General features: G+C 43.8%; 2 protein-coding genes across 2 annotated transcripts in view; both read left to right on the forward strand.

The window, feature by feature from the left end:
* Positions 1-17,050, forward strand: part of LOC148147384 (uncharacterized) — a 184,590-nt gene that overhangs the window by 95,438 nt on the left and 72,102 nt on the right. The gene's annotated exons all lie outside the window — the stretch shown is intronic.
* Positions 1-17,050, forward strand: part of LOC148147385 (adhesion G protein-coupled receptor G2-like) — a 43,901-nt gene that overhangs the window by 10,572 nt on the left and 16,279 nt on the right. The window contains exons 2-9 of the mRNA XM_087996128.1: positions 265-292; positions 1,478-1,606; positions 6,551-6,658; positions 6,755-6,800; positions 6,886-6,992; positions 8,815-8,939; positions 10,422-10,690; positions 12,540-12,639. Of these exons, the coding sequence (XP_087852254.1) occupies positions 265-292; positions 1,478-1,606; positions 6,551-6,658; positions 6,755-6,800; positions 6,886-6,992; positions 8,815-8,939; positions 10,422-10,690; positions 12,540-12,639 (912 nt within the window). The remainder of the gene's footprint in view (positions 1-264; positions 293-1,477; positions 1,607-6,550; positions 6,659-6,754; positions 6,801-6,885; positions 6,993-8,814; positions 8,940-10,421; positions 10,691-12,539; positions 12,640-17,050) is intronic.

The raw sequence follows: 17,050 nt of genomic DNA on the forward strand, positions 1-17,050 counted from the left end.
ACACGCACATTCACACACATATACACGCGCACACACACACACCATGCACCCAAACATGGACACATATACATAAACAAACACACATGCACATACACAGACATAAATACACACAAACACACTACACAACTGGGTGGAACAGTGGTTAGCACTGCTGCCTCACAGAGCCAGTGACCCAGGGTAGATTCCGGCCTTGGGTGACCGTCTGTCTGTGTGGAGTTTGCACCTTCTTGCCGTGTCTGCGTGAGTTTCCTCCGGGTGCTCCAGGGTCCTCCCACAGTTCAAAAATGTGTGGGTAAGGCAATTGGCCATGCTAAAATGGGGATGTGATCCAGGGATGTGCAGGATAGGTGGGTTGACCATAAGGAATGCAGGGTTTCAGGGATAACATAGTGGGATGGATCTGGGTGGGATGCTGTTCGGAGGGTCAGTATGAACTCGATGAGCCAAATGGCCTGCTTGCACACTGGAGGGATTCTATATAACATGCAAACAAGTGCATAACAAACAAACACACAATCCTGTGTACATGCTCACACACTTCCCCTCCCATATCTTAACGAAGGGAATGAGTAAGGGCCCCATCCTGGAGCTGATTCAATGACCCCGTTACTTACCGGAAGATTGAGAGGGAACTGAAATTAGTACGGTGGAAATTTGAGTGCAGCATAAAACTGTCGGTTGCTTTAACTCCATTTCATACGGGACAAGTGAGATTAAAATTACCTCAGAAGTTCTCTCTTAAAACATTTAAAATTCCAATTCTGTTTCGAGATGAGCAGAGTTTTGGGAATGAGTTTGAACAGTTTGAGGGTGACCATAATTATATTTCTGATCTTGTGAGTCACCTCTATTTTCTGGTCCCACTGTCATTTCCCTGATGGTCGTGCAGGCCCCAGGCTTCTGGTACCATATTGTGAGGTGGAAGATGCTCTGAGTGCTGCTAAAGAACTCTCACAGCGAGTGTTAGAATTTCCACCAAAGGTCAACATGTTTTTTTAATAGAAAGAAAAAAATTGGATTTATTTGGCATTTCTCAAACCACTTTACAGCCAGTGATGTACTTTCTGAAGTGTGGACACGTTGTAGGAAACAGGGCAGTGAACTCATGCACAGCAACCTCCTACAAACAGCAATATAACAATGACCAGATTACCTGTTTTTCTGATGTTGATTGAAAGATAACTCCTGAGCTCCTCTTCAAAATGGTGCCATAGGGCCTTTCACATCCAACCAGGCAGGTAGAAGGGACCTCCATTTAATATCCCATCTGAAAGTCAGCTCCTCCAACAATGCAGCCCCCCCTCAGTACTGCACTGGTGTGTCAGCCTTAATTTTTGTGCTCAAGTCCTAAAGTGGGACAAAAGGCCAAAAGTTTGAATCTTCTTCAGCATGTTACTCCTGAAGGGAAGAGGGAAATGGCATTGCAGATTCTTGTCAGTTAACCAAATGTTTTATTTCTATTGAATGTAAAACCCAGGAGAATATCTCTGCCTTTGACCCAGCGATTAGGATCAGTCTGCCACCAACTCTCCTGGACAACATCAACATTACAACGAAAACGATACGGAGTAAAGTAATATTATTCAGGGATGCAAGACTGTTCCAGGTAATTAATCACTTTCCCAAGTGTGTAATGAGCTGTTGGATTTTATCAAAAGTTACGAAAATAATAGACCTTTCTCCCTGTTGCTTATTGAGCATTTTATCGGAGGTGAGAGTTTTCGTTCTTGTTGAGCATTATTTAAACCGTTGTTGAACTCTTGCTGAGGTAAATTGATGCTTTGAGCAGATATTTCTTTGTGTGTTTGATAAGTACATCATCCTGAATGTGAGAGTTTCCAAGGCCAGACCGAGAAACATGAGCAGAGGACACCAGGGTGGGGGAGGGAATGGAATAAAAATGACCATCTTTGGTTAAAAACCTAATCGTCAAATATTTGTGCTTCAGGCTAACATCAGTCACTTTGTTGTACATCACTACACAAAAACAAGTGACCAGTGTGTTAGTGTGACAGTAAACACTGCAGTGCAGTGGTAGTGTCCCTACCTCTAAGCCAGAAAACCTGGTTTCAAGTTCCACCTGTTCCAGAGGTTTGTAATAACATCTCAAAAGAAAGCACCGAAATGTTACCTTTCTGATGGACAACAGCAAGGGACAGATTCAAGCTTTAGGTTTCCTTCAGGTTCAACAATAACAGATTGCATTTAAATAGCAATCTGCCAAGATGCTGCACAGTGGTGTGATCCACCAAGCATGATCCAGGGTATCCTCTCAGGTACGTAACAGCCCTCCAAGACTGATCCAGGGTATCCTCTCAGGTACGTAACAGCCCTCCAAGACTGATCCAGGGTATCCTCTCAGGTACGTAACAGCCCTCCAAGCATGATCCAGGGTATCCTCTCAGGTACGTGACAGCCCTCCAAGAATGATCCAGTGTATCCTCTCAGGTACGTAACAGCCCTCCAAGCACGATCCAGGGTATCCTCTCAGGTCCGTAACAGCCCTCCAAGCACGATCCAGGGTATCCTCTCAGGTACGTAACAGCCCTCCAAGCACGATCCAGTGTATCCTCTCAGGTATGTAACAGCCCACCAAGCACGATCCAGGGTATCCTCTCAGGTACGTAACAACCCTCCAAGCATGATCCAGGGTATCCTCTCAGGTACGTAACAGCCCTCCAAGCATGATCCAGGGTATCCTCTCAGGTATGTAACAGCCCCTTCATGTTCTTGAAGATGGGAGTACTCCAAAGTACAGGGAATTCTTACTGATCGAGTCTCCCACTTTAGTGTGATCATCAGTGATGGTTATTGTCAGAGAGCGTGGAGTGAGGCCTGGTGTGAGGATCATGGAAACAGTTTGTATCATAACTGCAGAGACAGTATGGGTTTACTGATCGACACAGGTACAGGGATTGTGATGTCCAATTAATCCATGCCTGTTGATTGAGGTGGAGACAGGATATCAGTTTTGTGCTACCTCATTTCCATTGTTGCTACATACAACCACTGCCCCGGGGCTGATCATTGGCTAAACAGATCAGTAAAGGTTCCAGTATCATGTGTGTCAAACATCGTCTAAAGCCAGGGTCCACTTCGAGATGGGGAGATGCTCTTTGGCTGCAGATGGTGCTGAGACCATTCAAACATCAGGGTTGTGGAACAGCCAACAGTGCTGATCCTCGGGGACAGCATGGATCAGACTTTCAGATATGCACCGCAAATCTTATTGGAAGAGGTATTGAAAAGAAGAGATGTAATGAATAGGAGAGGTGCACGGTGTACTCAGAATCCCTCAGTCACATCTCGAGTCATCAGAGATCCACCACCCACTGACACACAATAACCATCAGTAAAGACACAGCCTTAACGCACACACGTTTTCCCTCATCCACACACTCTTCACACTATTATAATACTCACAACTTTGACACACTGCCAGCTATTCAACCAGAACAGCTGCATCAGCATTGCATGTTACTCACGGACACACTCACTTCATTCTTGCAGGACAGGGTGGGTCACAGATGAGGAGGCAGGAAGTGGGGGGAGAGGCCCCTGTGTGTTTCAGCTGCTCTGGAGGAGACAGCATCAGCCATTGTGTTGGTTTTTACTCTTGCTTTGTGGGGAAAGTAAACAATGTGACGGGCGTTGACAGAGAACCAATAAGGAATCGCTGACTTGGAAGTGGAGTTAAAATTCTAGGTACAAAAACAGAAGTTGCTAGAAAAGCTCAGCAGGTCTGGCAACATCTGCGGAGAGAAATCAGAGTTAATGTTTCTGGAAACCGGACCTGAAGCGTTAAGTTTGATTTCCCTTCACAGATGCTGCCAGACCTGCTGGACTTTCTCTGTTTTTGTTTCTGATTTACAGCATCTGCAGTTCTTTCGGTTTTTATTTTGAAATTCTTGGTATTGCTTGTGAATGATGTGTTCACATCCAGCCTGAACAGAAAGGGGCTGCCTCATTCCAGATATCGTTTTTGTTCTTCCACTTCTCCCTTCCCATTCTTACACCTGTTCCTCAGCTTCTCAACTCAGAGGGGACAGCGAAAGCCTCATGATGACCTTGGATCACTATAAACCCAGCGGCCGCCTTCTGTAGTCTGGTCTATCAGAGTCTCTGTCTGAGCTTGTTACAGGAGTCTATTGTGTGATCTTGTGTTCAGGCATTCTCATTATAACAAACATACTGCAGACCAGGACAAATCCTGACACCTGCTCAGCTGGAGATGACTGGGCTCTTCCAGAACAGTTCAGGACATTGCTTCAGGACATCAATGGTCTGTTCTAAAGAATGGGAGCATGTCAATGTCATGTGCACATGTGCAAGGTTCCCATCTGGAGTCATGGGCCATATCATGAGGAGGTCATCCTGCTGATCATTGACCAATCTTTGCTTTGCCAGGATAATGGGCACAGCTGGCACAGAGGACTGCCACAGAATGAATGTGTCAGAATTGCTGCCAGGATAAAGGGCATGTACCTGAAAGATACGTTACCTGTGGTCACACTGCAGACCCACATTGAGGGAGTGGAATTACTTTCAGCTCAGGGAAATGGTAAAACGTAAACTGTAATCATACACAAGGCACTGTGTGTGAGCTCATTGACAAACCCGCACTGTGTAAAGGCTGCAATCCAAAGAAATCCTTCAATTTGTTCCACCTTCAAGAGGGACTGGGATGAATTTCATTCCCTTTGAATGGAGAGTCTCTCTCATGCAGGAGTATACTGAAAACTGCAAGCTGTTGCAGCCTCAGGGAAACTCAGAAGCTTAAGAGTTCAGAGCCACAGTCCGATTGATGGCCATTATTAATGCTTCCCTGAAGAAGGGCTCATGCCCGAAACGTCGATTTTCCTGCTCCTTGGATGCTGCCTGAGTTGCTGCGCCTTTCTAGCAACACATTTTCAGCATTATTAATGCTGTCCCTGCTTAGCTCTGAGGTTGCGCTGCAATAGTTGGTAAATTGAGTGAAATAGTCTCAAATTATTTTCATTGCTAACATTCAGGTAGAAATTGCTTCTGAACCAGCCTTAGCTGACATGGTATCTGATTGAAAGCCTTTTCCCTTTTCTCATGGTTACTCCTCTGTTTGTTTTCTCAGTTAGGCTCATAGTCAAGATGAAGCCTTACAAGTCCCATTATGTTTGATGACAACTGATTAATATTCAAACCTTTAATCTACCAAAAAAATCAGCACTATCCAGACCACTCCCTGTACCACTCCCTGTACCACTCCCTGTACCACTCCCTGAATCTATTAACAAGAATGGAAAGATGCCCAAATGCACAAAATTGCAGCATCAGCCAGAAAGAATACTGCAATCCTACAATTAACTCAGAAGTCTCGAAGTAGCCCAGGTGATGATCTTAATGTTGTGTTCAGGGTGAACCATGGGGTCGGCTGGATGATGGAACTCCAAAGTGGCAGCACTGGTGTCAAATCGCTGCTACTCACTGACTGACATCATGATCTATCTCCTGTCGATGATGCTGGTGATCATTAGGTACATGCACACAAACTCTTCGATGAATATGGTATCTCCTGTGCTCCTGTTGGAAGTGTGTGTGCACATCCTTGGTACATTTTCAAAACTTGAGTGGTCTCATGGTACTGCTTGTATCCCGCTAGGAGATCTGCTGTCACACTATGCAACACCCTTCTGACTTGTACCATCCTCCCATATCCACTTTATCTAACCTGCAAACCCTCTCTGACATCTTTCATTGAGTCTACCACGGATGATGCCTCTTTCTCCAGCCCCCACTTTGCCCTTCAGAAGAGACCTTTCTGGCTTTTCAGTTCTGATCCAGTCGCTGAAATACTGACACTTTCTTTTCTGGGTGTCACATTTTAGGTTCTTTTTGCTCTTGAAATGTCAACCCCCCTCTTCATTTTTCAATGTGGTTTCTTTATGAAAATCTGAGCATAGATTTTATTAGATACATTCCAAAGACTTTTGTTTTCTTCAGTAGTTTGTGCTGACTGACCCTGTCCTTTAAGCTTGGAGTTAATCTGAGAGACCCTGCAAACGGTCTCCAACCTAGCGATAGGTTTGAATTCAGAGTTTCCCCTTCCTGACCAAGGTTTGGAAGAGCCCATGCTATTTTACCCATTACTGATATACCAACACCCACAGTTCATGGAATATGGTGTGGCATGCACTTGGTCCAGAACATTCTGGTTATTTGAGTCCTTTGGAATCTTGCTGCCCTGGCTGTTTTCTTTGTCAATGAATACACCTCAATGTTCATCATTTCTCCTTCCATTACGGTTTGTCCCTCAACTCAGACAGGGTATGACCCTTCGAGCCAGCAGTGGGAGCTGGGTGGAGATGAGAACCATTGATCCCAGTCCATCATACAGGTGGGATGACTGAATGCACAAGGGTAAGACCTCGATCCAAACATTCCACGTCAACACTTTGTACGTTTGACTATAGTGAGTGGAGTCTGTCTTCACCCAGAAATTAGGCTGCTGTTCATTCCTTTTCTTCATTTGATTTTAATCAGAAATTCTACTGCAACTATATGTATATCTTTGCAGGTTAAAAATCAAACTGTTCTAAATCGTGTAGTTGGAGTTCAAGTGGGGAATAGAGCGCTTGATAATCTGACGGACCCTGTGATAATTGTATTTAACAAATCATCACCGGTAAGGACATTTTTCACTTTTCATTATTCAATTGATTAAAAGGAAATATTCATGTTAAGAGTGGTAAAGATTTATTGATCATTTTCTTCATACTAGGTAAAGGCCATTCCAAAATGTGTCTTCTGGGAGTTACAACAAAATGGTAAGGAAAACGGTCATGTTATCAAAGATTTCAATTATGCTGGACCCAAGGATTGAGTTCTCAGTGCTGCCCCTTTCTATTGCAGGGAACACAGCTGAGGGTCACTGGAACGATTCCGGCTGCACAACACAAAACACAGTCAATGAAGTCATCTGTCGATGCAATCACCTGACTTTCTTTGCGGTCTTGCTGGTAGGGTCAATGTAATGCAATATTTTGTATCTTTTGGCCTATTCCACTTTGGCTGCAATCAACAAACTTTCACTCCAATAATCCTTCATTGCATATTAAGATGTAAAAACAGACAAGAGAGACCAATTGTTTTATTAAGACAGTCCCATCCCATCCCATCCATTTCCCCCATTCCTTTCTTCCATCTTTACAGGGAGGCAAGAGAAATTAAATTTGAGGGTGAAGCTTTGGTAAGTGTCACACTGACCCTGATAGGTCCATGAGACAATGACAACTGATGTCACAATCACTGTTAATCCACTCACCTTGGGCAGATCAAGAAGTCTCCCACTCACCAAAACTCATCCAGCTCCCTATGGATTGGTTGCAGTAAATCTCTCACTCCCACTGTGTGCTGGTGATTTCTTCCAGAGGTTTTTGGTTCTTGGGAAGTGAATTGCTTCGGAATACGTAACCCAAGTGCTGTCTTAATAACCCATACGTATTCCCACCGCTCACTTGTCATCTCCCACAGCCCAACTGTCTTCACTGCCTATCCCACCAGGATTGTCACCATTAGGACTGGGAGTTTCATTGAATTGGCTTCTGTTCTGATGCCATAACTTTTCCGGAAATGTGGTGAAAGCCCGTTTTATGTGCGGCAGTGTGATTTCTGCCTGAACCCATTAGACTGATTGAGGTGGAGTGGGAGCAGCTCTGGGAAAATTCCCAGTCCTCATCATATCCCCTCAAAGGCAGCACTTTTCCAAGGTGAGAAGGCCCAGCTTGCTCAGTTTGCTCTGATCTCCATGAAGCCTCAGACTCCGTGTCAATAATGTCGCTGTCCTCAAAACCTCTTCCAGGGACTCAATCTCCCCAACTATCTGAGGGGACCAAACCTAAAACAGTCAGTGAGATGTGGCCACACCAAGGCCTTGGACACAGTATGGACAGACTTCTAGTTTAACATTGAATTGTTCCAGGTATTTGTTCTGACACCTCATTGGTTTTCTTTCAGCTGCCTAATGACATTAGTCATCAACCTTCCTTCCCATTTATCCTCATAGCAAATTTTCCTTCAGGGAATTGAGGAAGCCTGCCTTCCTTACATGGCCTATTTATATGAAGATAACCTCTGCCTGTTTTTAGCTTTCTGGGTAATTTGTCCACATGGAGAAAGTGAGGGCTGCAGATGCTGGAGATCAGAGTGTGTTGCTGGAAAAGCACAGCAGGTCAGGCAGCATCCGAGGAGCAGGAGAAAATAGATGTTCCAGGCATAAGCCCTTCATCAGGAATTAGTGCAGGCTCATAAGATAATCAGGTCATTAATCCAAGCAGATAATGTGCTGCCTGGTCTGTTATGAGCAGTGATTCCAATCACACAATAGTGTGCTTGTTTCTTAACCATGATCCGTACCTTAGTAAGGCGCTGAGTCATACAGGACAAGGCAGGACTAGAAATAAATGTTGGTTTTGCTCAAAAATCCCAGGATGAAGAAAATAACAGCAGTGCATCAGAATATGGACATGAGCTATTCCCCCATTACTCTCCAGGTGCTGAGTATCTGATGTGGAGCTTGTTGTTCTGGGGATTGTGTGGAGGCCCAGCAGCTCAGAGTAGAAAAGAGAATTGTTCAGAGTGTGCACATCATTGTGGCTGCTTTCAGACTGACCTGGCCTTAGATCAGGTGTTTGTGTGGCTTCTCAACAGGAGATGAGTAGATATCACAAGGGGACCCCAACCCGGAGGTGAGGGAAAGTGCAGTGAAAGTCGGGTGTGTCACTCAGTTGAAGAAAACATTACCCAATCCTCATGTCAATGGTCTTGTTTTCTGTTATAAAGCAAATCGATGGGAACCAACACTTGGATGAGAAGACATTGAGATCGCTAACATCCATCACCCAGATTGGTTGTGGTGTTTCTGGCATTTTCACAGCAATTACTTTAATCATCCACTTTATTCTCAGGTAGGAACTTTAATCATCAAAGATGAAATTTCATGTAGAAGAAGCCATTCTCAATGATCTCACTGTACAATCACAATATATAACAAATGTCTCCTTGAAGATAGAGCTCATGAGTAATTCACAACAGCAAGTTCATTAAACAAAGCTTACTTCTGTTTTAATGTTTGATATTAATTCTAAGAGTATTGTAGCTGAGTAGTGATTCACTTTACTTTCAGATTGTACCTCAGTATGTCATGGTCAGAGTTTGTATCTGCAGTGAGCAGTGTCACTACCTCTGAGTTAGCAGCTCTGGGTTTAAGTCCCACTCCAGGACTTGAGGACCATGGAGGGTGCATCCACACTGAGGCCAGACTGATCATCGAGCTACAATTCCTTCCAACACACTCTTTAGCAGGTGGTCAGAGAGGGGGAGTTTCCTGATTAGGGGGGGCTTGCTGTAGAGAGGGACCCCTCAAGCTGTGCCTTCAGGTTATCCACCTGCTCCAGGAGATGGCAGTTATAGAAACAACCATAGGCACATGCTTCACCTGCCTCAGGCATCTCCAGATGCAGGAAGTCTTCAAAGTCAATGTTTATCAGCTTGCTGTTTTTCTCCCAAATGGAGTCATTGAGATATACAGCACGGTTAGAGACCTTCAGTCCAACTCGTCCGTGCTGACCAGACATCCCAATCTGACCTAGTCCCATTTACCAGCATCTGGCCCATATCCCTCCAAACCCTTCCTAATCATATACCCATCCAGAAGCATTTTAAATGTTGTAATTGTACCAGCCTCCACCGCTTCCTCTGGCAGCTCATTCCACACACGCATCACCCTCTGCATGAAAAGGTTATTCCTTAGGTCTCTTTTAAACCTTTTCCCCTGACCCTAAAGATATGCCCTCTAGTTCTGAACTTCCCCACCCCAGGGAAAAGACCTTGTCTATTAATCCTATTCATGCCCCTCTATAAGGTCACCCCTCAGCCTCCAATGCTCCATGGAAAACAGCCCCATCCTGTTCAACCTCTATCTACAGCTCAAACCCTCCAACCCTGACAAATCCTAGTAAATTTTTTCTGAACCTTTTCAAGTTTCACAACATCCTTCCAATAAATGGGAGACCAGAATTGCACAAAATATTCCAAAAATGATCAAACCAATGTCATGTACAGCTGCAACATGACCTTCAAACTTCTATACTCAATGCTCTGACCAACAAAGGAAAGCATACCAAACACCTTCTTCACTATCCTGACTACCTGCAACTCCACTTTCAAGGAGTTATGAACCTGCACTCCAAGGTCTCTTTGTTCAGCAACACTCCCCAGGACCTTACCATTAAGGGGAAGTCCTGCCTTGATTTGCCTTCCCAAAATGCAACACCTCACATTTATCTAAATTAAACTCCATCTGCCATTCCTCAACCCATTGGCCCATCTGATCAAGATCCCATTGCACTCTGAGGTAACCGTCTGCTGTTTCTTTTCCCTTCATTCAGAAAAAGACAAAAGGAAGCTTCCATCCAGATCCACGTGAATCTCTCTGCTGCCTTGTTTCTTCTCAATGTGAGCTTCTTAACCAGCACAGTGTTCAGTTCCAAGAGCACTGATGAGCTGTGTAAAGCCATTGCTGCCCTGCTGCATTACTCACTGCTTTGCAGTTTTACATGGATGGGAATTGAAGCATTTCACCTGTACCTTATGCTGATCAAAGTCTTCAACATTTACATTCGGTTTTACATGCTGAAACTCTGCCTTCTCGGTTGGGGTGAGTGTGAAGTATTCTGTCACTGAGTTATTTGTAAATGTATGGTCTGATTCTCACTGTCTCATGTAGCAACAACTTTTATTTCATTGTTACAAGAAAGGGGGCTGAAGTATAAAACAGCTATACTTTAAGGGTTCTGGCTGTCTCTGTCACATAACAGGAGAAAATCTCTGTCAAATTTCAGGCCAAGTGTAATTAGGATCAAACTTGGTGAAAGTAGGAATTGTAATTGGTAAGTGAACAGATTCAAACCCAGACAGAAAACAGAATGGGAGTGATGTTTGATAGTCCAGGTTTACTTCCAGCTGGGAATGAACACAGCATGAAACATCCTTGAAATGTAACCCTGAGACAGCACCAATCAAAGACGCCATCCCCTCTTGTGAGAGTGGAATTCATGGATACAGGGTTTCTCTTGATTAATTAGAGAGATTCCTCCAGCAATGAACTGTGCCTCTGATTAAAAGCTGGGTGTTAGGAATCTAAATTCAGTGCTGAAAGGTTGAAGGGCGAGGTCCCCCAGAGTCATCACTGAGAGACACATGTTAACATGTGCCGAGCATGACCATACACACAGGCCGGTATTTTAAACCAAAGAACAAGTTTTCTTCCGAAAGCTGCCACCTTCTTGTTGCTGTAGCAGGAAGTGAAGGATTCTGACAGTAACTTTCACTTTCCAATCTGTCACCAACTCCCCAAAACACAGCAGGCAGCTCATTTCTGACTGTACTCACATTACTCAGCAGAAAAACAGTCAGAGTCAGGGGGCAGCTCCATGCTGGGTAGAAGCCCTGCCAACTGTATTCAACATTCCCAGCGCAGCACCCCACAGCAACCTGCCAACATCTGAAGTCTGAGTCTTAACGTCAGTGACCTCTTTGTGTGTCTGACACTCCCGTATAGTGGAATCTAGGGGGAGTGAAATTCTTATATATCAGCTGCACAGCAGGGGCTCTGAGTGAATTCAGCAGCTTGCCATACACTGTCTCAGTTTATATTCTCTGTGGATTTGACAAATATAACCAAGAGTTTTCATTTCAAGCCAAATAAAACAAATTGAAACAAGAAAACAGGTCTCCAAGAGCATTTTGAACTCTTGCTCTGCAAGGTTACTTCTAAAATATTGTTTAAAATAGACACAACTTGAATCACTTTCCTCTTGTGTCATCAAGACTGGGGTGCAAGGAAATAATGTTCAAAAGGGACCATCAACTCATAGTGTAAGACGAGGGTACTGATTGATCAGACCGTGTTTGGGATGGAGATGCAGCAGTAACTCAAAGCTGTTAGTCTTAGTTAGATGCTTAAACTCGGCCAGGCAAGCATACTTTGTGTAGTCAAATTTAAACATCACACAACACCAGGTTAGAGTTTATTTGGAGGTGCTAGCTTTCGGACTGCTGCTTCTCCATCAGGTCATCGACCACCTGATGAAGAAACAGTGCTTCAAAAGCTAGTGGCTCCAAGTAAAGCTGTCGGACTATAACCTGGTGTCGTCTGGTTTTTAAGTTTGTCCACCTCAGTCCAACACTGGTCCCTCCAAGTTGCGTCGTCAAGGCATTGTCATGGATAAAGCAGCACGGATTGACCGTTTCCATAACCCTTTCCTCAATGAAGAATATACGATGTATGGGCAAATATCTTCTTCCTCCAAAGGATAGGGTCCTGTGTGTGAATAGATATAGCTTGTATCACTTGAAGCTAAATCACACTGTGAGCCTGATTGATAATATTAAATTGGTTTGGAGTGTAATTCTCACTGTAGTCAGAATTATTAATAAATGTTGTCCATTCACAATCACAGAATAATGTCAGTACTCTCTGTAACTGTGCTCATTTGTATTCCCAGGCCTCCCAGCTGGTGTGCTTTTAATCATCATTGGAGTACGCACAGATAATTATGGCCAGTACTCAATCCTTCTCAATGGCGATCATGCCCCTTCTAGCATGTAAGTTTTAATAATTTAACTTTTAAGAAGTTACTGGTAAATAAAATAATGCAATAGAGAAAGAGGCCATTTGGCCGATCAAGTCTGTGCCAGCTCCTTTGGTAAAACTATCCAGTCATCCTTACTCTCCTACTCTTTCCCCATCGCTCCCCAGGTATTGACCCTTTTACCTCTGGAAACAGTTTATCTTTTGTATTGCTGAAGAAAGATGCATCTTGTCAAAGCTTTATGTCTTACATTCATCAGGACAATTTGTAAGGATACCAATTTGATGGGGGCAACAACATTTATACTTTAAGAAAGAAGAGTTGTCATTGGTGAGCAGGTAAACTCTGATTGGCTGAGGCATTACCACAGAGAAGTTAATGATGACAGTCAGGAAATAGAAGGATGGGAGAAATTGAAGAAAATCCCAGTCACTGGAGAAGTGATCCTGAATAAATTGATGGACCTGGAGGCTGACAGGTGTTTGGGTCCTGATGGACTCCATCCCAGGGTCTGAAAAGAAGTGGCTGATGAAATGATCAAACCATTTTATCTTAAATTTCCAAAATTCCCATATTGGTTAGCTTATTTCAAAAAGGTTGTCAATATATTGGAGGCAGTTCAGAGAGAATTTACCGGGACTAATATGTGGAATGAGAGGATTGCTTTGTGAGGAAAGGTTGGACAGGTGAAGTGATGGCCTCGTGGTGTTAGGTGTGAATCCAGAGACCCAGGTAATGTTCTGGGGACCAGGGTTTGAATCCTGCCCTGGCAGATGGAAGAATTGGAATTCAATAAAAAAAATTCTGGAATAATGACCATGAAACCATTGTCAATTGTTGGGAAAACTCCATCTGATTCACTAATGTCCTTCAGAGAAAGAAAGTGCCATCCTTACCTGGTCTGTCCTTCGTGCGACTCCAGATCCAGAACAAGGCAGTTGACTCTAATTGCCCTTTTGGCAGCGAGGGATGGGCAATAACTGCTGGCCCAGCCAATGACGCATGTTTTAAAAAAATCAACTGGCATTTCGAACAGTAAGAAATTACTTGGTTGATAGATATAAGTTCCTGAGGGGTCTAGACAGGGTACGTGCACAGTGCGTCACAAAGCTGCTTTTTCCTAAAAACTGTTCCTTGGCTCAAGGACACTCTGTCCTTGATATTATTCCGAGGGGTAATACACCAGGCTAGGCTCTGATCAGACTGGGCTGGTACAGAGATGGAAAGGATTTTGAGAGGCTTGTTGTTTGTATGTAAACAGATGAGACTTCAGGCCAAAGTGGTCATGTTTTAGAAGTGACCTGTATAATGAAAGGGGAGTGGTCAGCTCTCTAGCTGAGCTGAGCAGTTTAATTCAGTCCAGAACTGGTTGGGAGTTCAACAGTGAGCTGTGTGGAAACTCACTCTGTCCTTCTAACTTCAACCTGTAAGCATGTGTTCCATTTATACTGGTGTTTAAAAGGATTTTGCTTTTTGGGACTGTTGTGTATATTCAGAACAGCATAATTAAGTCTAGTTTGGGTAGATTGAGTTCTGTAGGGGTTCTTTATTCCGTTTCATTGTGTAATTTTGTGAATAAATTTTTTGTCTCTTTTAAACCTGGTACTCAAACTTGCTTACTTAATCTGGGTAATTTTCACTGTCCACTTAAAACAAATTGCAAAGTTATGGTCTGGGCTGCCTGCTTAAGAATGTGTTGAGTGGTCTGGCCTAGTTCATAACAAGAGGATATTTCCTCTCATGGGGAATCAAGAGCCAGGGATCACTGTTTATAAAATCAGATGCCCCCATTTAAAACAGGCTTTTTTTTTTCCTTCAGAGGGTTGTGAGTCTTTGCAATTCTCTCCCAAAAGAGATGGTGGAAGCATTGTCCTTGAATAATGTTAAGGCAATGATAGACATACTGTTGCTGAGGAGGCAATGAAAGGTTATCAGCAGGAAGCAGGAATGGCAATTTGATGTTACAATCAGTCTACCCATGGTCTTATTGAGTGGCACAGCCAGTTTGAGGGGCTGATTGGTCCACTGTTTTCCTAATTCTTATGTGAGCATGGTTCATGCTAAGCCTTGGTTAAATGTTAATCCAGGCACGGTTGACTCTGTTTGGTCAAGGCACTGCCCTGAGAAATGAACCAAAGAATGGCAATCACCCATTTTGTTGAGTTGAAATGGGCAGTGGGTGTACATGTTCTTTCTGTCTGCAATAAACAGGGCCGATAGGTTCAGGAACACATCACTAGCCCACACTCACAACATAGTGTCCAACATTAGATGTGCTTCTGCAATTGGACAGCATATACTAAATAATCCAGTGTGCAAAGAATTATGCTAACAACCAATATAGGATTGTCAGTCAAGCTCAGTGTGGTGTACCTGCTACTGTTACTCTGAATAACTCAATCAAGTTAGTCAAACACAAGATTTTTTTTAAATGACCTTCTATCTTCCATTTGTTAATCCTATAAAATGCCAATTCCATTTTGTGTGATTCCTTGTCACTAAAGATCCCCATCACTGACATTAACTGCCTGGCCTGTAGTTACTGGGTTTATTCAAGCTTCTAGTTTACACAGGGCTGCAACATGATCAACCCACCAGTATCCTGGCACTGCTCCCATATCCAAGGAGAGGAATGAGATGACAGCCACTGCCAATTTCCACCCTTGATACCATCAATTTCCAAAGGTGCCTCCCATCCAGACTGGGTAACTTTTCTTGTGATGATAATTATTTGCCTCCTTTTTATCAAATCCATTCAGCTGCAGCAAGTTCAAAATTACAGGAGGGGTGAAAGAATCTCATTGAGATTTTGTCTATTATCCAGCTCCATGGGATTTCCTTCACTTCACTGCTCTTCCCTACCATGGCCAGAACACTTCTAACAATGGCTTCCCTTACGAGCCTGTCCCCTTATCCCTGAATCCAATTCTGGGCCATCCTCCCGAACTAGGAGCTTGCTGACATTATTGTAGCAAGTCTCCTTCTCCACCATCATGTGAAACGTCTGTAGTTTCCATGCTGCCAGATTATTGTTGTGGTTCTGTTCGCCGAGCTGGAAGTTTTTGTTGCAAACGTTTCGTCCCCTGGCTAGGCGACATCATCAGTGCTTGGGAGCCTCCTGCGAAGCGCTTCTTTGATGTTTCCTCCAGTGTTTATAGTGATCTGTCCCTGCCGCTTCCGGTTGTCAGTTTCAGCTGTCCGCTGTAGTGGTTGGTATATTGGGTCCAGGTCAATGTGTTTGTTGATGGAGTTTGTGGATGAATGCCATGCCTCTAGGAATTCCCTGGCTGTAGTCTGTCTGGCTTGCCCTATGATAGTAGTGGTTGTCCCAGTCGAATTCATGTTGCTTGTTGTCTGCGTGTGTGGCTACTAAGGATAGCTGGTCGTGTCGTTTCGTGGCTAGTTGATGTTCATGTATGCGGATTGTTAGCTGTCTTCTTGTTTGTCCTATATAGTGTTTTGTGCAGTCCTTGCATGGTATTTTGTACACTACATTAGTTTTGCTCATGTTGGGTATCGGGTCCTTTGTTCTGGTGAGTTGTTGTCTGAGCGTGGCAGTTGGTTTGTGTGTCGTTATGAGACCTAGGGGTCGCAGTAGTCTGGCTGTCAGTTCTGAGATGCTCCTGATGTATGGTAGTGTGGCTAGTCCTTTTGGTTGTGGTATGTCCTCGTTCCATGGTCTTTCTCTTAGGCATCTGTTGATGAAGTTGCGCGGGTATCCGTTTTTGGCGAATACCTTGTATAGGTGTTCCTCTTCTTCTTTTTGCAGTCCTGGTGTACTGCAGTGTGTTGTGGCCCTTTTGAATAGTGTCCTGATGCAGCTTCGTTTGTGTGTGTTGGGGTGGTTACTTTCATAGTTTAGGACTTGGTCTGTGTGTGTGGCTTTCTTGTATACCCTTGTAGTGAATTCTCTGTTCGGTGTTCTCTGTACCATCACGTCTAGGAATGGGAGTTGGCTATCCTTTTCTTCTTCTCTCGTGAATCGGATTCCTGTGAGTGTGGCGTTGATGATCCGGTGTGTTTTTTCTATTTGCATGTTTTTAATGATTACAAACGTGTCATCGACATATCTGACCCAGAGTTTGGGTTGAATTTGTGGTAAGACTGTTTGTTCTAACCTTTGCATAACCGCCTCTGCTATGAGTCCCGAGATTGGTGATCCCATGGGTGTTCCGTTGATTTGTTCGTATATCTGGTTGTTGAATGTGAAGTGTGTTGTGAGGCACAAGTCCAGTAGTTTGAGTATGCCGTCTTTGTTGATAGGTTCAGCATCCTGTTTTCTGTTCTGTATGTCCAGTAGGTTGGCTATTGTTTCTCTGGCTAGGGTTTTGTCAATCGAAGTGAACAGTGCAGTCACGTCGAATGAGACCATGGTTTCTTCTTTGTCTATGTGTATATTTCTGATGATGTCCAAGAATTCCTGT

Source organism: Chiloscyllium plagiosum, unplaced genomic scaffold, assembly GCF_037043375.1.
Source record: "Chiloscyllium plagiosum isolate Xiang-an unplaced genomic scaffold, Cpla_swu_hap1 HiC_scaffold_17, whole genome shotgun sequence".
In the NCBI taxonomy this organism is placed as follows: Eukaryota; Metazoa; Chordata; class Chondrichthyes; order Orectolobiformes; family Hemiscylliidae; genus Chiloscyllium; species Chiloscyllium plagiosum.